The sequence below is a fragment of the Blennius ocellaris genome, assembly GCF_963422515.1.
Source record: "Blennius ocellaris genome assembly, chromosome: 17".
In the NCBI taxonomy this organism is placed as follows: domain Eukaryota; kingdom Metazoa; phylum Chordata; class Actinopteri; order Blenniiformes; family Blenniidae; genus Blennius; species Blennius ocellaris.
The window spans coordinates 13937305-13959147 of NC_137666.1; the positions used below are offsets into that span (position 1 = coordinate 13937305).

Consider the following 21843-nt stretch of genomic DNA (forward strand, 5'->3'; position numbering starts at 1 on the left):
TATGTATATATTTTACTCACACTTGTGTATTTGTTTTGGATGTCAAAAATGACTGTTTGTTACATTTGTAACATATCAAGATCCAACCAACTTCTTAAAATGTCTTTCAAACTATTAATTCATCAACATAAATGCCACTGGAAATTCTCTAAAATAATACTTTAAAAGTCTTAAATCATAAACTAGCGGCATATGATAAACGGAAAAGGAAAAGGAATGGAGTGATGCCGTCTGCCATTTTAAAATTTGCTGAAAAAGATGTAAATAACACAATTTCATGTAGATGTAATAAGGGCTTAAGCTTTTTGATTCCCTAAACTTGAAAGTTGAAATATTCAGTAGTTGTATCATGATTATTCTGTACATGATTACTTTTGATGGAAGGTGCAGCTCATTTGTATTGGAATGTATCTTTAATTCAGAAGTTCCCAGATACAGCTTGAGAAATATTCATTGCTTTTAGCAATAAAAGTATTTTTTTCTTATTTTTGAAATATGTTGCAGCATATAGAGTCTTTAAATAGATTCTAAGACATGTTGAGGCAAGGAAAAAGTAATTCTATCGCATAATTCACTTGTTGGACAGAAAGTAATTTTCAGTGCCTTTCAAAGAAACTATATAAATACATTTAAGCTTTGCAAACAAAATAATTAAATGCATTAGAGCTTTGCTAAGAAACAAGAGAAATTCACCAAAGCAAGCAATGAAGAATCTTAATTCTAAGCTATGAAATACTTTAATTTCAGAAGAAATCATTATAGTCACTGTGGGAGTAATGAATTCTCAAGGTGAAATGTCATTCCTTGTTGCACATTTTATTGAAGTATAAACTGTGACAAGATATGGACTCAAATGTGAAGAAGTTCTTATAAAATGTATGGTAATGTTTCCCTCTCTATAAACTAACAGACTCTGGGTTTTCTTTCTTTCTTTCTTTCTTTCTTTCATTCTTTTTATGTGATAATTCAAGTATGCAATCGCAAATCAAATACACACTGACATAAATATATCTATATACTCCAAATACATTCTTATATCCATATATAAACCCTTATTGATAATAAAACAAAACTACATTTGTATTTTATAAACATATATTCAGACAAAATAGATAATACATATTTGAATATACACACACACATACTTAGAAACATATACATAATCCTATGTCTAATTTACATGCCTGAAGGGGGGTTAGTGTAATCATAGAGTAATGTAATAACGTAAGCTATTGTTTTAAGATACTTTAACGCTTCTGAAGCACAGTAAATGAGTAAAGAACCTTTTTTTTTTTTTTTTTCTTCAGCGTTTACGTTGTTCCAAAACCCCAGAAAAAAACGTTTCCTTATAAAATACCAATGTTATTAAATGCCCCTTTGGAAAGTAACAAAAGCCCCCGGTGAGGTGCGAGGTACCTGCCACACCTGGGCAGAGGTGAGAAGACATTGCATGCAGACGGCTCCACCCCCTCCACCTCCTCCGCGCCGTCGTGTTGGGAAATCCACTGAGATTTGCTTCGATGCGAGGAGGAGGCTCATGCGAACGCTGCTCCTCCACTCCGACTCTCACCCGAGACGACAGCCCGAGAAACGGTCAGTATTCCGATCGATACGGAGAGAAATTAAACCAGAATCATTGTCAAACGTTCAGCTTGTTTAGGGCGTGCGTTTTTTTGATGTTGTTTAGTTGTGGGGGATACGCGCAATTGCGCACGGAATGTGGAAAGTTGGAGGCAAACTTTAGCGCAGTCATGAAGGAAGCGAGTGCCCGATTTGAGTGAGAGTTGACAGGATTGTACTTTCGAACTGAGCTACTTATATTTTTAATCATATATAACTGAATATCCGCTATTTTCAAATGCTTAACCACTTATCTATTCTTTTTTGCACCTGATAAAAACCAGACAAACATGTGAATTTTGGAGCTCTCAACTTCCAGCTTACTTTGTTTCTCTGTCACCTCACTGTTTTCTTCCCCCCCCCTGTATCTGTGATGTGTCTGTGATTTTCCCCTCCGTTTCAGACCGGTCGCTACCTGAAAGCTTGTCTGTGCCGCTTCAACCGTAAAAGAGCTTCCGCTGTTTTCTATCAGCTGGGAGAGAGAAGAGAGTCTGTGACACAGACCTCACCATGAACTGGGCATTCCTCCAGGGACTCCTCAGCGGAGTGAACAAATACTCCACGGCTTTCGGCCGCGTGTGGCTCTCCATCGTCTTCCTCTTCCGAGTGATGGTGTTTGTGGTGGCCGCCGAGAAGGTGTGGGGGGACGAACAGAAGGACTTCAAGTGCAACACGGCTCAGCCCGGCTGCCACAACGTCTGCTATGACCACTTCTTCCCCGTGTCCCACGTGCGACTCTGGGCCCTGCAGCTCATCTTCGTCACCTGCCCCTCGCTCCTGGTCGTCATGCACGTCGCCTACAGGGAGGACCGGGAGCGCAAGCACCGGCTCAAGTATGGCGAGAACTGCCGCCGTCTCTACAAGGACACGGGCAAGAAGCGCGGCGGCCTATGGTGGACCTACGTCCTCACGCTGGTCTTCAAGATAGGGGTGGACGCCACCTTCGTCTACCTCGTCTACCACATCTACGAGGGCTACGACTTCCCCTCGCTCATCAAGTGCGAGCAGAAGCCCTGTCCCAACAAGGTGGACTGCTTCATCGCCCGGCCTACGGAGAAACGGATCTTCACCCTCTTCATGGTGGTCACCAGCCTGGCGTGCATCTTCCTCTCCCTCCTGGAGATCACCTACCTGGTGGGGAAACGCTGCCGCGAGATCTTCAACGCGGTCCACCACGGCCAGCGCAGCATATCCAACGCGCTCTCCAGCGGGAGCAACCTGATGGAGCCCAACGCTCTGAAGACGAGCAAAAACACCCCGCACACCCCCGCGCCCTCGTACAGCGTCGCCATATCTTGAGAGGCCGACTTTCAAGAAAAGACTTGACTTCAAAACAAAGCGGGCAAACAAAAGTGTGCACCTCCTGGTTCCTCAGACGCGTGTAGATTTGTACAGTCTGAGGCTGCGCTGCAAAAAAAGTCAGCTCCTCGTTTCCTGAGAGTATAAAAATTCTGGACGGCAACACTAATGTGTCATTGACCTGGAATGTGTGCACGATTAAGAGTTTGTTTTTTTTTCCTTACAGATTCAGATCTGTTGCCCATTGCTGTGAGTAAAAGCGAGATCCGGCCTTGAGATGAATTGTATGAGTCACTCAGTGGTTTTGGAGACTCGCCTCTGGTTTTACAAACACGTGTGGTTTCTCTGTGTAACATTTTCCCTCTGCTCATGCCCACCCTCAGCGTCTTTGTCCTGCCTGTACTTGAGTTCCCCCCTTCCCTTCCCCTCCCCTCCCAGAGTTCATATCGGGAGTATTTATGAACTTGTTCTAATTTATCAAACGGTTCGAAAAGTTGTTCCTTTGTGCGTGTTACTGTGCTGTTTTTTTGGGTTTTTTTGGTCATCGTGTTTAAACTACTCTCTGAACAGGCAGTTGAGAACAAGCAGGAACCCTTTTGTAAACACAGGTGTTAATAATATCAAAATGTGCATATTTCCCTGTATCGTGCTGAAAACTGTTGTATAGTTGTGAATATTTTTTTCATTAAAGATGAATATTTTTGGCGTTTTGAACACGTGCTTCTTTCTTGGTGAGGACTGTAAAGACAGTTCATGTTACTATACAGTTGTGTCTCAGTAATCCTTGCTTCAGGAGTTAGGGTTTACACAGGGAGTGTACTGAAGAAGCGGGTACACCAGACGCTCTGCCTACACTGAGGAACATGTTGATTCAGCGCAACTTGTGTGGTTTAGCCGAGATCTCGCACTTCCTTTCTTGTCAACTTTTTTCCATGTTTTTCATAAAGTGCTCCCTTCCTATTGGCCCCCACCAGATTAGCCTGGTTGCTAAGAGCAGCGAGCTCATTGTTTTGGTTGATTGGTACTTGGCAGAGAGAAGAGGAGGAGTCTCCCACGCCTCGGTTTGATTCATCTCCGCTGACGTGCGGAGCCACCCAACGCTGGAATTCTGCCCCGTCTGTGCAGCCGCAGACGGGACGACGTCGATCACTCACCCCCGGCAACGTGCCGCAGGAGAGACGTAGGCACAATGGACACGTCTTCCCTCGTTCTCTTTCATTCTTGTTTGTGCTTCAGAGATGGAGAGATAGCTGCCTCTGGCCTGGCACCTTGACACCGTGTTTAGAAACTCAACGGGTTTTCCACAAACAAAGATAGGATAATCGGCGGGCAACACTGTCAACAGTTTACTGTTGAGGTCGCTTTCAGTTGGGTGCTGTGTAATGTCACAGTCAGTTTGTGAAATCTAATTCTTTACCTTCGTGTCAGCAGCGACGTGACAGACAGCAACCTGACTCCTCGGTTAGATGGAGTTCAAGATATCACGATGGAATTCTTCTTTTTTTTTTTTACACACATTGGGGTCATGATTCGACAAGTAGCTATGGCAAACTTTTGAAAGTTTTGAGTTCATCATCACGTTGACACTGGACTGTGTTTGAATGCAATAATGATCTAAACAGGCCCATCACTTTTGAGTGTTTTCATAGACAAATATTATTTGTTGAGTCCCCTTTGATACCCCCTTCTGAGTTTTGTTATTCAATATAATTTCTTATTTGTTTGTTGATACAACGTGAATATAAAATCAACAGAAAATCAATTAACCATCAGTTAGTTGGGCTGGCAGAAATATTTGCCTCAAGTATTAATAATATGAGTAAAGTCATACATCAATTAGTCCTGGGTGGCCTCGGCTATGAGAACGTATAAACCAATTTTACATGCAGTAAACACAACTCCAACCCCAAACTAATGAAATACAAAAGCGCAAAGTCTCCATTTTGGATGCTCCACACACACAACCCTGACAGGAAATGAAAACAGAGACTACAGATTAAATAAAAACAAAGGATAGGGTCACTTTCAAAGAATTGACTGTGTATAATTCCTGAGATATGACTATTCTAGCATTCGGTTCTCAAACAGTCCTGCAGACATGGTAAAGCTTTATTTTCTCCGTGTGGCTTTGAATCTTGCTTTTTCGACATTGAGAACAGGAATCGGAGGCAATCTTTATTTTTCCAAAACATTATTATCATTACCAGATGATGTGGGAACAAAGAAGGTTTCATGAACAATAAGCCGATACAAAGGATGCTCAAACATTTCACCAGACATGTTTCTCTGGTTACTGTACTGCAGCACTTTTTTTTTTTAGGATTCCTGTGTTTGCATATTGTCCCTGTGTTCTCTGGGTTCCTCCAACAAGCATGTGATGTGTCGATGACTGTAATTCATCCTGTGTCTGTCTGTGTTGGCTCTGGTGGATCAGTAACATGGCCAGGGTTTATCTAGTTTCACCTATCAGCTACAAGTTCTAGTTCGATGAACCAGTATTGAATATAAATAGACGAATAGAACATATAACTCATCTCTGTGAAAATCATTTGAATATTTCATATTAGGACAGTTGATTAGCAGTTGAAGTTTGAAAGAGTGAACAAGGAAGACTTGTTGTATTTTAAATTCCAAGGTGTTTTTCTCATGATCTTTGAATATACAACATTGCCTCAGTTCCAGCAGTGGTGATTCTCTTATTTTCTGCCCTAACATGATCAAGTGATTGTGTCATTGAACCAGCCAACAATTACTCCAAATAAGAGACGATCCCTGTTCATCCGGGGGATCGTTTCTCATCTTATCCGAGCTTCCTCTGTTCTGGTAGGTTTCCTTCCTTTCACAGTGAAAAGAGTTGTGTTTGTCCTGTCGTGTTGGTCCGTCTTGTTGAGACTCGCAGCAGCTGGCAGAGGTTGAGTCACGCTGTGCATTTCTCCAGGCGTGGCCCCGGCAGACTGCCTGGACCAGTTCTTAACCTCAAGCTGAGGAGCAACGTTTTCTTTCCCTCCCCCAACATTGAATGTTAGTCTCGTACGACTCACTGCACTGGAGTCTGTTGATGCAGATGTTGTGTCGACGCTCCCGAGCTTAAGCTGAGACGTCGTTCCTGAAAAGCACAACAACAGTCCAAAAAGTTTACGAGAATTTTATCATGTAACTCTATTCTTTACCATCGGGTTGTTTTTTGTTTTAATAGCTCATAAAACGAACACAACAAAAGAGTTTCCCATTAAATTGATTGATAAAACATGTTCAATGTGCTGTAATCACACTAACTCTTATTTCAACTAGTCATTATAACAACAAGGACAAAGTGTCAACATGGGTCCTATCTTTGTGTAGCATGTGACCACAAAACCTAAGGGAAAAGTTTCATTTATTTATTTTTTTTAAGTCCTAAGTCACAGGAATGAGTTCTTTCAACAGGGTTGTAGGTCCACCCTCTGGCTCCTCACTGAGCTCAGACGCTGATGGAGCCTCTGCTTGATCCCGAGCTTCCGGACTGAAGCAGTGCTGTCGCTTTGACAAACACACCAAACTCTGTTTGTAATAACACTTTCGCCAGTTTCTTCCTACGTATCAAGGATGAATGGTGACGTCGGGTCTCTTCAAGCGGGCTTGTTTCCATCAGTTTGAGTCTCTGACGACCGCTCAGGATGGAGAGTTGCTGCGTTCAGCGAGTGAATCTTTAAACATGCGCCATTCCTTCATAGGAAAACATGGAGGACCGTTTTCAGACTGTACTGAATTTCGCAGGGATGTGAATGTCCTGTGATTGACTAGTGACCGGTCAAGTCTGAGTCAGATCAGATCGGCTTCACTCTCCTGCAACCCTGCGACGTTAAAGCAACATGGAGAATAGACGGAGGGTTGTCATGTTGTATCGTACTCAGTGAAATGTATGCGTGAAGGGGAAGCAGCAACAAAAGCACCGAGACAAACTACCAACATGCAGATAGGATTGATAAAGGGCAGAAATAAATATCCGGGGGCTGTAAAATGTATTACAGGTTCTGTGAATACAAGGAAATGGTTTTATTACTGTCATCGTTCATGTTGCTGTCTGGGAGATTAAGTGAGTTGAAGTTGAGCAGGAGGTTGTGAAAATCGTAACAAAGCAGCTATTCAAGGAGACCACAGCTTCAGGCCCAGCAAACTTTCATTGTGTCTTTGGTGTTTGTTTACATGTCAATGGGTTGTGCGCATTGGAAAAAATGTTGTCCAAAAACTTCCCTCAGAAGAGTGAAGTCAGTAGTTTTGATGTTGATGATCCAGAGTGATGCTTGTGCTCTTCACTTTCTTGTATTACACAGTGCTTTTCCAGGAAAGCAAAGTTTTTCTGACATCACATTTAGTTCAGTCGAGACACGTCTTGCATGTGTCATAAGCTCAGTGTCATGATGAACATTACAAAAGTTCCTTGCAGACCAGCATATAGCCTCTCATACAAAGTAAGGCAAGTTTTCCTGTATTGTTCCTCCTTTTCTGCGTCTAACTCATTAAATTCAGCGTGAATCTTAGCTATACATGCTCGGCGCAGTGGACTGCCAGGAAAAACTACTTCCATTTATTTAACATTTCTACACAACAACATGTAACAAACCTGGAACAGCAATATTGGGATAGTTTGGGAATATGTACAGTTAAATCCAAACAGCGGAGAGAATAATTAGAGCAACGTGTCCCAGGAGTGTCACTGTAGATGTAAAAAGTATCAACATATTATAGTTTACTTAGAAACTTACTGTTTTTTTACACAGATAATTATTATATTTGTAAAACCCAAATTCTCTCAGAAGCAGTAATCTAGTTTGTTCATCAGGTTTTTATATATCTCTATCTCTTCTTGCACATTTTGGCCTTCAAGCAACTCTGTGATACTGAACAACACACAGACTTGACCTGACTTGAGATTCCATTTACTCCTTTATCCTTTTCTAATTATGTAAACATGAAATCCAATAGCTCTGAAAGCAGACTCGAGTGGTGCAGGAACTGACAAGTCGTGGCCCTGCCCTGGCTTTTCAAACAAGCATATCTTTGGAAGGTTTGACAATATGAAGGGGCTTCTATTCATGTACATTAATAATGATGTCTTTTTCACTCAGAAACACGGATGATGGGCGTAGATTGTGGCAAATAGAAAAAGCGGTGAAGCGCATAAACCAGTCCGTCTGCAAGGTAGAAGGAAACGAGAAGACAAAAGTCTCTCATCTGATAATGCGGATGAACTTTAGAGCAGTGGGAATTCATGAATTGTTACAGTGTCATATGAGTAGAAGTGAATTGGTCTGAAAGGAATGAAGGAAACGCAACACTTCATACTTGCACTCATATGTAATTAGATAAAAGTTGGCTAAAGTTTAGATTTAAAGAAAGAGGAACAGGGAAACAGAATGTTATTCTGAGGATGGGGGCAAAAAAAAAAACTTCTTAGGGAAATGTTTTTCCTTCACTTTAACCAACCCCAGGGTGCCTCCTATTTGTCATCGCTTTGGAAATCTCCAACAAAAAACGCAGAGAGGATATACACAACAACAACAAAAAAAAGCATTCACCTCAGGGTGTGTCTGACTCTTACGCACACTCAGAAACAAGTTTAGACAATGCAGCAGTCCTTTTCCCGGAGACGTGAAAACAATGACAATACGTCCCCTCAAACCTTTTTTTTTTTTTTTAAATACAAACATAAACGCCCATTTTTACAATGTTTGGAGCAGTTTACGCACACCTGGGCAGATTTTTTTTTAAGCTGTCAGATATATGTAATTTGTGCCTTTGATAAGTTCACTTGTAACCCATTTAAACTCTCTCACTTATTGTGGAAGAATTAAAGAGTGTGATGTGAAGTTTCCAAGGAGTGCTGATGGTCTTAGGTCGTGCAGCCTGAAGCTTCCTTGTTGACTCGCATCCAAACGTGATTTTTTCATGTGCGGATCAGCCTCTGAATCCGTTCAAAGCCAAAAAAGAAAAAAGAAAAAGAAAAAAAGAAAGAAAGAAAGAGGCTTGAGTTGTGTCTTTACAGTGGCGTGTGAGTGGGTGAGAGAGACAGAAAGAGGGAGGGAGAGAGAGAGAGAGCGAGAGAGAGAGAGAGTCCAACATCTGGAGGAGCTTCAGTCTTTCTTTAACCACACCCACAGGCGCATTTCTCAACACCGCGCTCCTCTACCTGTCCCGGAGAGACAAATCTGAGTTTTGTAGGATCAAAACTACTTGAAGGCAACAGGAAATCCTCCGGACGTTTCCAACGAGGGTGTCCCCCTTCTCCCAGCTATGGATTGAAGCGCTTTCTGGTGAGTCGGAAACTCGCTCTGATGCCGATTTAATGTGTTTGCGTGAGTTGGTGGAAATTAACGCGGATCGGGACTTTCTTTCACGAAGACGTCAGTGAGATCAGTTCATATTAGAGTTAGTTTTAAAAATGACACATATCCACAGAAAGCCAGACTTGGTTTTCAAAATGTGTTCTAAATACGCACAGCTCGTGCGTAAAAGGCTATTTTTGGTGAGACCCGGAGAGTTAAAAAAAAGAAAGAAAGAAAGGAGTTTACTTTCCTTTTTAACATAATCACAGCAGAGAGCTGAATGTATCAACCTTATATATGAATTTAACCTTTGAAAACTACATACCTGTACTTTTTAGACAACATCCAGTATGTATGTATGTGAGCAGTGGGTGTGTTGGGGACATTCGTCTAACTTGTTTCTTTTGAGTGTCTTGAGGCCTACACATAACTGTGCTCTGGTGAGAAGTTACTTCTCTCAGGTTGATGAAACGGCTGTAATTCCATTAAATCATCTGTGGAAGGCTGATCACTGGCTATAAAAGTCAGAAAAGGCTGTTTATCATTAAAGCCAGCCCGGCAAGACCAGGACGACACTGATGTTCAGAAGGCGAGAGCAGAAAATGAAGCAGGCGTTTAAAAAAAACAGAAAAAGAAAAGTGTTCATCCATTCTTTGTTCTGTCACTCACAGGTTTGAAGAGAAACTACTACCAAGAGGATATTTGATTGCCAGCCAAGAACATGGACTGGAAGACCTTCCAAGCCCTCCTCAGTGGGGTGAACAAATACTCCACAGCATTTGGGCGGGTATGGCTGTCGGTGGTGTTTGTGTTCAGGGTTATGGTGTACGTAGTGGCGGCGGAGCGGGTGTGGGGCGACGAGCAGAAAGATTTTGATTGCAACACCAAGCAGCCCGGCTGTGCCAACGTCTGCTACGACCACTTCTTCCCCATCTCCCACATCCGCCTGTGGGCCCTGCAGCTCATCTTCGTCACGTGCCCGTCCTTCATGGTGGTCATGCACGTGGCGTACCGTGACGACCGCGAGCGCAAGCACATGGCCAAGCACGGCGACAGCAGCAAGCTGTACAACAACACGGGCAAGAAACACGGCGGCCTGTGGTGGACCTACTTGGTCAGCCTCTTCGTCAAGACGGGCATCGAGGTGGCCTTCCTCTACATCCTCCATCGGGTCTACGACAGCTTCTACCTGCCGAGGCTGGTCAAGTGTGAGGTGTCGCCCTGCCCCAACCTGGTTGACTGCTACATCGGCCACCCCACCGAGAAGAAGGTCTTCACATACTTCATGGTCGGGGCCTCTGCCCTCTGCATCATCCTGAACATCTGTGAGATCGTCTATCTCATCTCCAAGCGCATCGTAAGGTGCGCGAACAAGGTCAAAAGGCGCAATCGCAGCATGCCCGTTCCACCCGACGATTACGACGACCCCTTCAACAACTACGACCTGCCGCTGAGAAAACAAGAGCTGAAGGACCAGCCTCCATCCTTCAAGACTGCGTCCAAGCTTCCGTTCAGGCCCTCTGCACTCAAGCTTGAGGAGAAGATCCGGGCCTCGGCCCCTAACCTGTCCTCGTTCTCATGATCCAAGCCAAGGAGCTTGGCAGGGCTTGGGTCAGATCCCAATGACAACCCTGAAAAAAAACAAAAAAACTCAGAACTATGAGCCAAACTACGAATGTGTCAGAACCTGGAAGTTGAGTCATCAGTACTGGATTCATCCTGTGGGCCCTTGTGTCCACAGCTAAGACTCTTCAGGAGCTTGTGAACTTCTGTTTCCAAGTCAACACGCACAATATTTACAAGTCAGTCAGAGATCGACTGATTTAATATTGATATGTGGGTTTTCCTTTGTTTTCAGACTGTAACAGTGCCTTTCACTACAGCTATCAGAACATTACAGTAAAGGTTTGCTCTGTCTTGCTTGTGATTGGAGTGTTGACACGGCAGGGGAATGGAGTGAAACAGGACACACCTGGCAGAGGTATTCACCCTCCCTACCAGTGTCTACAGTGGCGTGTCAGGGCGCTCTCCAGTCGCTGAGAGCTTCACTAATCCCTCTTTATTTAATTTAAGCTCCAATCAAAGGACTTTGCCCTCAAAGTTGTATTTTCTACTGACCAAAACCCAGCGAGCAATGGAGATTACGTCAGCACTAAAGTGTGAATGCTTCACAAGCCAAAGGATGAGTTCAACTTGAATGTGTTCAAACTGGCCCCCAGAAAAGGAGGTTTTTACTGCATTTATCGCTCGGAGAATGTGTAACTAAAGTAAAAAAGTATTTTTTTATTTCTACATTCCTTTACTTCAACCTGCAGCAGGCATATTGCTTGTTCTCAGGTTCATGCTGCACAGCCACACGTTGTTACATAGGCCGCCTGTGTTTTGACGTGCTTGTACACAACCTCGCCTGATCCATGACCACTGTTGATTTTAATAAGGCGAAAGGAATGCAGCTGTTTAATGCCGCGTCGGTTGAGCTGGAGCCCAGTGGAGGAATCGTCAGATGGCTCATTGAACGATAAAGTATTTTTTTGTCTGTCACTCAATGGAAATGTATATTCTGATATTGTTAATATTTCATATGGTTTTTTATATAAATGTAAATATATTAAATCTATTGAATATATTTGTCTGTTTGGTTGTTTTGACTGGATCGGTTACCTGATGGGATTCACTGGATTTTACAGAACTAGTGATCTCAGGTTAGTATTAACATTTCTCCGCCATTATAATCTGCCCATTTATTCCATTGATGCAGAGTCACAGCAACAATTAATGCACAAACTGATACCAGGCTTTCATGCTGGTTTGTAAGTTTGTTGTGAATCACCATGATACGGTCTTCCCTGTGACACATATGATGGATGATTGAAGGTGTCGGAGGCCTGCTGGAAGAATCTCAGTCTGCCTGCTGGACCCGTCAGTCGGGTTTTTAAAAAGGCGCAGCAAAGAAACGGTTTTTGTTTACTCTGAATCATTTCCGCCACCTGGAAAAATCCATGAAAAGGTTGTTAAAAGGATCACCTGATGCATTTTGCTCATTTTATACCCAATGTAAATACACAAACAGTCGAAAAGCTGCATTTCTGACCTTGTAGATCACTTGAGCTGAGGCGTGTTCATGATCAAAGACATTTTTCATTCGTAAAATATTTTTATTTACATAATGCAAAATCTCTCGATAAATGTTAGATATGAGGGAAGGCATCCTTAAAATTAAATACAAATAAACTACCGAGAGATTCGACACAAAGAAACGTGTTCGGATTCCTCTCGCGTCTACGTTTTCTCCCCCACAGCGCCCGTAACCGCTTCACACATGCTCCTGGTGACAAAGGGTCCATTTAAAGATCACTGCATGCAGACAGAAATCAAAACACCACCTCTGCTTTGGTTTACCCATCCCTAAAGACATTAACACTGGATAAATTATTACTATAAACAAAGCGTGTGCTTGGTTTACTCGCTGCCCACAAAGTAATGTAAGCAAAGAGTTAAAACATGGTGACGGCAGGGCTTCTGGGTGAACGCTGTGATTTTATATAAGGCACCATTCCAGCAACGCCATCATACAGTGAACGTCTGGTATATTCCAGTGAGAGGCAGGAGTCGGCGTCATCTACATGTTAATCACAACCCACGACGGAGGATCAATCAAAGTCATTGTTCTTATGACAAGGAGAAGATGGTGGCTCTGAGTTCTCTCACGGGCTGTGACAGAGACGAGGGTCTGGACTTTCTCTACAGCTTACAGGTGGCCTGGGCCACTTTGGAGCTGGTTTTTCTGTTGAGGGTTCGGCAGATGAAGGCCCCTGCATCCATCAGCTTTGACAGTTCCACGCCCTGAGGAGAGAGCAGATAGTCAAATGGTCACACGTGAGATGTTGGGTGTGGCGAGTTTCAACACTGATAGAAATTCATGCTATTTTTTTGCCCCCAAAATTGGGACCTCTGACTTCAGGATTCATAAAGTTGAACTGTAACTTAACACCCACCAGTGGCTAATGTCTGCTGCTTCTGCACATTGGGGTTATTTATTATTCACCTTTCATCCACACAAAATCTCCTTTGAAGTAAACACAATAGAAAAAGCAGCATCAGAAAGCGGTGTTTCTCAATGCTGCTGCTCCAGGACCTCTGCCCTGCATACCTGAAATGCCTCCATTCTCTGACGCACCTGACCAAATGAAAAGGCAGTCGTCAAACTCTACTGAAGACTTCTAATGAGGCCAGGGCTCCAACAGACTGTGCGACTTCAAGTCAAAATTATAGTTTATTTCCCGCTATGCGACGTGGATTTCACAACAATAGTTTTGCTTGCATGTCAAGCTTCAGTGAATCAGAGATAACTATTACAAAAGGGTACTCGAATACTAAGAATACCAATCTTATCCTGTTAAGATCTTAGTACCAAGCGGTGCCATCAGGAAATAAATAAATTAAGCAAACAGAGCATCACATCTTTTTTTCTAGTTACATTTATCTTCAAGGAAAAGGCTTTATTTCAAAGTAAATGAGATTGTGGATGTAGTCCAGAATACTACTTTTGTGGAAATCAGCAAATGAGCGTTTGCAATTACCTGCTGGACCTTTATTGGTTGTAAGTAGTAGGTTATATCACAAGTGACACTGTGTGGTATCATAAGACTGTGACTGTGAGAACCCTTCACACTGCGTGACATGAGACGACAGATGTGAAGCCACAAGCGACCTGTGATTGCCCATCCTCAGTCTGACACAGACCAAAAATGCAGTTTCCTTCACACCAGTTCAGATTTTGAAAAATCACATTAGTCTCGTTAATTCTCCAGTGTCATTCTTCAAAAATCAGGCAAAAAGACCTACTTTCCAAAAAAAAGGCCACACTTTATTGCGAGTGTGACGCTAAAAACCTCACAGAATATTTACATTTATAAATACATCAACTCTAAATCATTTAAAATGATGTCACCAGCTGCAAGTTTCAATCCCATTGTCACACACTGTTTGCATTTGTTGAGGCGGCGACACAGTTCACAGAAATCATCTCTTAGGAATGTAAAACGTGTTATGGCTGCTTTTCAAAACACCATAAAGTGTGACTGCTGCCAATAAAAAGACAGCTAAAAAAAACCCAAAATGATACCACATTCAAATCAACACCAAACCATACCAAAACAATACTTCACAGACTCACAAGGAAGTAAAATGCGTTATCGCGTCGACCATTTCTCCCCCTGATCATGAGTGTGACGGGGAGAGTTTGATCGGTTCAGTAAGTTCATCTCCGGCAGTGTAAATAGATGGCATACAGGATAACGTTGTCATTCTTACATTTTGGAGTTTACCAGTACTTGTCACTTCTGAGGAGAATGACAATGCTCAACTTTAGTTGAGCAGTTACTAAACTTTTTTTAGACTGCTAAACTCGCCCACTGCCAGAGCCTCCAGACACATGGAGCTCGTGCGGTTTTTGAGTGTTGGTCTGTGTGTTTACGCTCATTTGGCAGGAGTTTCTTACCGTTTGAATCCCGAGTCCATGCAGCATATAGACGACATCTTCGGTGGCGACATTCCCAGAAGCCCCCTGTGCATAGGGACAACCCCCCAGCCCAGCTACCGATGAGTCCACCACACTGATTCCCATCTGGAGAAGGAAAATGTAAAAAAAAAATCAAATCAATTGCTATGATAACTGAGGACAATAGCAAATCAAGAACCAGTGATACTCATCAAAGGTATTCCTGGTTCTCATAAATCGAACCAAGCCTGACCTGTAAGGCCACGAGGATGTTAGCCAGAGCTTGGCCGTAGGTGTCGTGGCAGTGCACGGCCAAGGCGCTGACCGGCACCTCTCTGCTCACTGCCTCCAGCATTTCAGTCATGCTGCCAGGCGTCCCCACACCGATGGTGTCACCCAGTGAGATCTCGTAGCAGCCCATGGAGTACAGACGCTTCGCGACCTACAAAGAGAAAGGATGTTGCGTTATTTTTTCAAGAAATATCAACAAAACAATGTGTCGTGTCTGTACTCACATGTGCAACTTTTTCTGGGGTCACCTTGCCTTCATATGGGCATCCGACAACGCACGACACGTAACTGCAATGGTGAGAAGCACTGATGAGACCCGGGCAGGAGCGTAATAACCGCAGCTCAGATGAGTTAAGGTTTGCTGACAGTCAAGACGAAGCAAAGAATCTCACCCTCGAACTGGCACGCCAGCCTCCTTTGCAGCTTTCATGACCTCGTCAAAACGTTGTAAACTCTCATCCACTGAGCAGTTTATGTTCTTCTTACTGAACAGTTCAGATGCAGCACCAAATATGGCTACCTCAGCAGCTCCTGCCTTTACCTGCAGTGAGCAGGAGCAAAAAAATGGTGATGCATGTTAACATTTTATTGCTTTGCTTAATTTTACAGGTGTCACTTTCAGCACAAAAAAGATGTATATACATGTGTAGAGGTGAGAAGTTTATTGATAGAAAATTGGACCACTTGGGTCAATTCTACCAACCTTGACTAAATTTCTCTTTAAAAATCTATATGTGCTGTTGTTTTTGCTTTGCAACAAGAAAGTTCCAAGTGATTTATGTGCGATATGTCTGATGAGAGTGATTAGATTTGTGATCTTTCGCCACAGTGAAGTGTACACTCATTTAATTTTAGATAACTTCTCATTGACTCTACGTGGCCTGGTTAGGGTCTGTTGCCCAGGGACTGTGCAGCATTCTGTTTCCATAAACTACCGTAAACCCTTTCCAAGCTGATCAGAAAATGTTGGACACTCACGGCAGCCTGGAATCCCTTCAGATTTGGTGTGAGGACTGGATAGGACACTCCCAGCTTCCTGTTTATACCCTTCATCACCTCCACTTGGTCTGCCATCTGACAGGTGGAAGATAGAAACCAGTTACTGAGGAGGAAAAACCGGACCCATTCACACCCTGTTTCAGGGGTGTGTCACACACGTTCCATATGAATGGCTGTGGGAGAACACGCTCACCTGTGGGACCCATTTTGGAGACACGAAGCTGGTGGCTTCGATGACCGGCAGCCCTGACTCTGATAGCAGGTTAATCAGGGTGATTTTGGCGTCTGTGGGCACGAGGCTCTGAGTGAAAACAAATCAATGTAGAGATGAACATTTTATACACTATGTATGTGCATGAATACACATCGTTTTGGCTGGTTATGTAAGTGACTAGCAATACACCTGCTGTTGCTCAACAGGTTTACAGCGTATTACCTTCTCATTTTGAAGCCCATCTCTGGGTCCCACCTCCACTATTTTCACTTTCTCTGGAAGAAGTTGGCCCGCTCGGACACCAACCTTTAAAAAAAAAAAAAAAAAAGGATGTACAGAGATAACATGTAGCGTGATATTGTTCAAAAACGGTACCTGTTCACAACAACACTACCTGACCTCCTTTACATAGCACAACCAGCTAGCCCATAGAGGACGCCCTCAGGCAGCTCACTTACCCCGCTGTCCCACCACACACAGGGTGAGACAGCAGGGGAATAAGAGCGGGGGAAACACTCACAGCCTGGAGCTTCGCTGCGGAGCTGAACGACAGGTACTGCTGCCCCATGGCCGAGTTTAAAGCTCCTCTGTTTACAAGCCTCACGACAGCCGCCATGATGGTCCAGCCTACGCGCTGACGTCACCACGCTGCTGGGGTGCGTCAGACTTCACGGCAGGCCAAGACACCGCACGACCGCCATCTACAGGTCAGAGAGCAGTACTGCAAAGCTGTTTTCAAAACGACGACATCGTCCACACTGGTACAAGGTGATAATAAAAACTCACACTTCCATCAATTACAAAATTACGAAATGGCTCTGAAAAGCATTCTTTCTTATTATATACATATATAGAGAGATAATCTTGCAAGCCCTCATGTTTATGCCTTGAGAAAATTTAAGTTCACATACCTTTCATAATCTCAAGTGTATATTTTTTGGACCAAGCAAAACCATTTCCTTTTCTTCAGTTTTATCTTTAGAATATTTACTCAGTCTTTATTTCTACCTGGTACAGTACTTGATGTAATTATTGAAACACTGAAGTTGGAGATGAAAGATGCCGAAACAATTGTATAAAAATATCTTTAATGTGTCAAAAAGTAAAAAACAAAACAAATAAATTAAAATTGTGGTTGTCATAGTGCATATCATAAACAAACAACAAAAGTGCCATAAATGTGCGACACTACAGAAAAAAAAGGAGAAAAAGGCCGTCATTCAGTCTATGTCACATTTTGCTTAAAAGCAGAAAGTCCAAAAAGTGAGCAAAAGTGTGGACTTCTTTCATGCATGTATAATATACTGTGGCTGGAGTAAAGGAAACAGAGAATATGCATGCAACCGCATATCTTTAAAAAGCTTAACAGAAACACTTTCCATTCAACACAAAGGTCAACAATCTTCGTCAACAACTAATATATTCATATAAATGTGTGTATTTAAATCAGGATCAGTCATTGCATGGCTTCATCGAACACATAGTCCACATCTGGGCCTGCAGCTGCACGCACACTTGTTGGTCACACTTCACTGCAGCTCCTCGTCGCTGTCGTCCACCTGCTGGATGATGAGGTCGGCCCCCGAGTCTTCGGCCAGGTCGTCGTCGTCGGCCACCATCCAGCCCCTCTTGGAGTCGCCCTCCTCCTCCCCGTCCACGCCCAGCAACAGGGCCGGCTCCTCGTTGGACCCCTCCAGACTCTCCATGGGGATCTCGTCGCAGCCCACTTCCTGGATGCACGCGGTGCACATTCGGTAGCGCCGCGTTCCCTCGCACACCACATGCCCGGTCTCCTCTGTGACCTGACACTTACACTTCCTGCACACCAGCTTCCTGGCTTGATGGATCTGCGGAAACGGTGCGAGAGAAGAGGAAATGTTAACGCCACTGCCCTGTTTACGGCGCTGCACGCGTCGGCTTGTGGCTGCGACTCAACTAACAGTTTCAAAATGGCTGCGGAGGTGCTCCAGGCGAGTGAAGCGCTTATTGCAGGCTTGACACGGGTACGGCCTCTCCCCGGTGTGACAGCGCAGGTGCCGCTTCAGGTCGGCCTTCCTCTTCACGGTGTGTGTGCAAAAGGGGCATTTGAAGCGCATAATGGGGTTGGAGTCTGTAAGAGAAGCGGAGAAAGACGTTGAGACTCTCGAGTTATCGGTTGTGAAAAGCCAAGGCCTCTTTCAAAAAGCAGCTGCTGATGGTGGACCTTCACCGGTTTTACTGCCTCTTCGTACTGTTTGTGGAAGAGACCTCAGCTGATCCTATATTATTGTGTTATGACAGCATCTGTTGGGATTTTCATTATTTAATTTGATTAAATTCAAAGTGAGGTGATCCTTCTAAGCCTTCACAATGCATTGCCTGCTAGATATTTGACAACTTATTTTGTGAACTTTGTTGGCCAGAAGACTAAATTAGACATTTGATATAGTTTCACCGGTTTTTGATCTATGATAGTTGTTATTAAAGCAGAGGCATATTCAAATCTGCAGTTAATACTTTGTTATTTTCTATGTGGTCATGTTCTTAATATGGATCAGATTGACTTTTTGTCACGGTTGCAGTGGATCATAGTATTGGAGCTGTATACAATGACTGATATATCAGTCACCGTGTGTTGAGAAAACATTTCAGAGTTGATTGAACAAAGTTTCCAGACCTTTATTAAAATGTCCGATCACGCCCACGATGGGCGGCAGCGTGGCGTACAGCTCCTCTGCCTTCTCAGCCTTCTGCGTCCTGGCCTCCTGAATGTCCAGGTCCTCGTGCTGGCTGGAGCGAGAGCTGTTGGGCGTCCTCTTCTTGGTCATCCCCTTTCCGCGTCGACGCTCCGCTCCAGGCAAGGTGTACAGGGGGTCCTGGGGGTCTTGCAGGTCGTCCGCATCGACGCCGAGCTCATTAGCGGGGCTGCTTGGATTCGTCGTCAGTGCCGAGGCCGAACCATCGAGGTCCGGGTCTTTCCCCATGAAGCTGGACTGGGATCTGGAGTTGTCCCGGGTCCAGAGGGCAGGCGGCGGGCTGACCGAGCAGGGGCCCTGGTGCTGCTGCTCCGACGACTCCTCCCCCGCGCCGCTGGTGAAGCTGCACGTCTCCGACAGGCTGAGGCAACGCTCGCTGTCTTCATCTTTTAGACTGATGTCCAACGAGGACTTGATGAAGTTCTTGCAGTAGTTGATGACATTGTTCATCTGCAAGTAGCTGGCCGCCGACATGACCTCGATCACATTGTGACTGGAGAGGTCCAGCTGGCCAGAGTAGATGAAGTCGAGGATGACGGTGAAGGTCTCCGGGCTGAAGACGTCGAAGGTGGCGTTGACGGAGTCGGGCAGCCCGTCGGGCCCCTGGGACAGCAGCATCCGGAAGTATCCGCTGCTGGCGAACAGGACGTTGCGGTGGGCCCGGAATAGCTGGCCCTCCACCAGCACGCTGCAGTCGCAGAACAGCTCCTGGCGGCGCTGGTGGTTGAGCTGCTTCAGCAGGTTGCTTTGGTGAGCCACTGTGATGTCAGCCGTGTTGAACCACCGCTGGGGCTGCCTGCAGGAGAGGAGACAGCACAGTCATCGTGCAGCACAGAGTGGCTGCTCTGCAAGAAAACCGCTTGCACGTGTTGGGAGATTGTCATTATTCAAAGACGAAAAACATTAAACACAGGTTTTGATGCTGCACAGGAATCTATTGGCAGGTGGAACACACAGACGGAATAATGATCATAATTGTCATGACAAGTGATTCCCTAACACATGGGTATTAAACATAAAGCCCCGAGGCTAAAACCGCCCCATCAGGAGCCCAGTTCGGAATGTTTGATGCACTTAAAATGTTAAAAAAAAGAAAAAGTAATACAATAAATTTTTGTTTATTACAGTAAAAGTAACTGTCATGTCTAATTCATTTACTGGGTTTGCAGTGTTTTTTTGTACGACATAACACAAGCAGCCAGCTACATTTGGACAAAGTGGCATTAAAGCCACACCCTGACGGCGAGAGTGTATTAATGTGCATGCTGATCGCTGCAAAATGCAGCAAATTCAGAACTTGCCTTTTTGACATTTCGCTGATATGTTGGAGTTGACCCAAAAATGTGCATTCCAAGGTTATTTATGTCACTATTTTCCTGGTTGAGCACTCTGGAGATCAAACGTTTCCCCTGCACTAAAAGGAGTGTGACAGCTCTGCTCTAATAGCTTATTTTTATTCTATAATCGCACAAAGTGCAGAAACTTTAACAGGCAGCGACATCACATTATCGATGTCGCTGTCAATTATTGCACCTTTGCCGCGGAGTTCCTCCCTCCCCACCTGACTTTCTCAAGCGTTGTGATTTGCGGGATGATGCTTCAATCACAAATATATTTGAATGGGTAACACCCGACTCCAGTCAGAGAGCATCGGGTGACAAAGCCTCAATAGTCCCACAAGGAGCTCCGGACTGATGCGCTCAGGTAACTGCTGGTGTCCCTAAACGCACCACACGGGTGGGAAGAAACAGGGGAAGCACTGCAAACCGGACATACAGTCCAAAGATTGTATTAAAATCTGCCGCAACCTCATCTGGACAATAGTTATTGTTTAAAATTGACCCATTTCTCAGCTTTTTTTTTTTTTTTTTTTATAAAGCAGGTTGCAAAATGCACGCATTCCCTTTTTAATCAGCTATGCGACGTTCACTGCCAGGCTCCGCGGCGCCCGATAAAAAAAAAAAAAAAAAAAAAAAAAAAAAACCCAAGGCGCGACGCCCGCCCGCAAAACCCTCCGGTTGCGCCGGGGGGCGGGGGGGTGGAGAACCCGGTCCGCCGAGCTCCCCGGCTCCTACCACCCATAGCCCCGTTCGACCTACAAACCGAGTCGAGAGTGCTGCAGTCCCCCCCTGCGAGAGAGAAAAAGCGGGTAGCGGCGCAGCCAGGGGCAGAGCAGCCCAGTCTGTCCTGGAGCGACGCCCACTTCAGGCTCCAGCCAGCACACAATGGAAAAAACAGGACAAACCTCCCGCAACTGAGCGCGCAAGCGAGCCGGGAGGAGAAAAAAAACCAACACACGTTTATCTTTGTGTTGCGCTGCTGGGGACACGACGCGCTAACACGCCCGTTTTCATCCTTCACGCCACCCCCGCCTCCCTCCCCTCCTCCTCCTCCTCCTCCTCAGCCGCCGCCGCCGCCGCCGCTACTTCTCTCCGGAGGTCCGGAGCGCGAGCGAACACCGCGGAGGATTCGGCTGCCGCTGCCCGAGCGGAGCGCCTCGTTCCCAGGCGAGAGGTGCACGCAGGACCCGCTTACGCCCCACGCCGTGGTACTCCTCACCCCCCCCACCTCCATTTAATTAAATAAATAATAATAACAACAAAAAAAAATCAATCGATATACTCACTGGTGACTGGATTCACCCGGCGCCCGATAGAGTCTGCTCGCCCCCAAATCAGCCACCATATCCATTTTTATATTGTTTTTTTTTTTTTTTCTCCCCTCTCCCGGCCGTCCCCCCACCTCGTCCAGGGTCCACAGTCAGGCACTTCCTGCTCAGCCCTAAAGACCGAAGCCCGGTTAGAGGACTGGAGCGCTCTGCTGACGTGGGTGTTTATTAACTGGGTGCCCGAGGGTTCAAGGAGCCATTTAAAGCCCCAG

General features: G+C 44.8%; 4 protein-coding genes across 5 annotated transcripts; 2 read left to right on the forward strand and 2 right to left on the reverse strand.

Annotated features, from left to right (window-relative positions):
* The first annotated feature begins 1513 nt into the window (after positions 1-1513).
* Positions 1514-3633, forward strand: gjb10 (gap junction protein beta 10). The gene is made up of 2 exons (XM_080513354.1): positions 1514-1593; positions 2024-3633. The coding sequence occupies exon 2, from the start codon at positions 2131-2133 to the stop codon at positions 2917-2919; it is 789 nt and encodes a 262-aa protein (XP_080369480.1). The 5' UTR covers positions 1514-1593; positions 2024-2130; the 3' UTR covers positions 2920-3633.
* A 5353-nt stretch (positions 3634-8986) lies between these two features.
* On the forward strand, positions 8987-11838 carry gjb3 (gap junction protein beta 3). Its single transcript, XM_080512271.1, has 2 exons — positions 8987-9212; positions 9896-11838. The coding sequence occupies exon 2, from the start codon at positions 9946-9948 to the stop codon at positions 10804-10806; it is 861 nt and encodes a 286-aa protein (XP_080368397.1). The 5' UTR covers positions 8987-9212; positions 9896-9945; the 3' UTR covers positions 10807-11838.
* A 544-nt stretch (positions 11839-12382) lies between these two features.
* hmgcl (3-hydroxy-3-methylglutaryl-CoA lyase) lies at positions 12383-16862 on the reverse strand. The gene is made up of 9 exons (XM_080512284.1): positions 16749-16862; positions 16451-16534; positions 16208-16315; positions 15994-16089; positions 15408-15556; positions 15240-15303; positions 14978-15166; positions 14725-14850; positions 12383-13067 (listed from the first exon to the last, which is right to left on the reverse strand). Exons 1-9 carry the CDS (start codon positions 16842-16844, stop codon positions 12966-12968), a joined length of 1014 nt encoding a protein of 337 aa, XP_080368410.1. The 5' UTR covers positions 16845-16862; the 3' UTR covers positions 12383-12965.
* A 543-nt stretch (positions 16863-17405) lies between these two features.
* Positions 17406-21689, reverse strand: zbtb8a (zinc finger and BTB domain containing 8A). Of its 2 annotated transcripts, none has more exons than XM_080513156.1 (4): positions 21590-21689; positions 18885-19759; positions 18169-18338; positions 17406-18075 (listed from the first exon to the last, which is right to left on the reverse strand). In XM_080513156.1, the coding sequence occupies exons 1-4, from the start codon at positions 21652-21654 to the stop codon at positions 17758-17760; spliced, it is 1428 nt and encodes a 475-aa protein (XP_080369282.1). In that variant the 5' UTR covers positions 21655-21689; the 3' UTR covers positions 17406-17757. The 2 variants fall into 2 exon arrangements, with proteins under 2 accessions (XP_080369282.1, XP_080369283.1); XM_080513157.1 differs by lacking the exon at positions 21590-21689 and adding an exon at positions 20261-20458 and having other exon boundaries at positions 18885-19755.
* Between the last annotated feature and the right edge of the window lie 154 nt (positions 21690-21843).

Coding starts and splice junctions, on each gene's coding strand:
- hmgcl (XM_080512284.1), bottom strand. CDS start 16,844: ATGGCGGCTGTCGTGAGGCTTGTAAACAGAGGAGCTTTAAACTCGGCC. Junction 16,090..16,207: donor CTCCAAAATGGGTCCCACAG/GTGAGCGTGTTC, acceptor TCCACCTGTCAG/ATGGCAGACCAAGTGGAGGT. Junction 15,304..15,407: donor GCTGGCGTGCCAGTTCGAGG/GTGAGATTCTTT, acceptor TCACCATTGCAG/TTACGTGTCGTGCGTTGTCG.
- zbtb8a (XM_080513156.1), bottom strand. CDS start 21,654: ATGGATATGGTGGCTGATTTGGGGGCGAGCAGACTCTATCGGGCGCCG. Junction 19,760..21,589: donor CCGGGTGAATCCAGTCACCA/GTGAGTATATCG, acceptor CCTCTCCTGCAG/GCAGCCCCAGCGGTGGTTCA. Junction 18,339..18,884: donor GATCGGACATTTTAATAAAG/GTCTGGAAACTT, acceptor CTTCTCTTACAG/ACTCCAACCCCATTATGCGC.
- gjb10 (XM_080513354.1), top strand. CDS start 2,131: ATGAACTGGGCATTCCTCCAGGGACTCCTCAGCGGAGTGAACAAATAC.
- gjb3 (XM_080512271.1), top strand. CDS start 9,946: ATGGACTGGAAGACCTTCCAAGCCCTCCTCAGTGGGGTGAACAAATAC.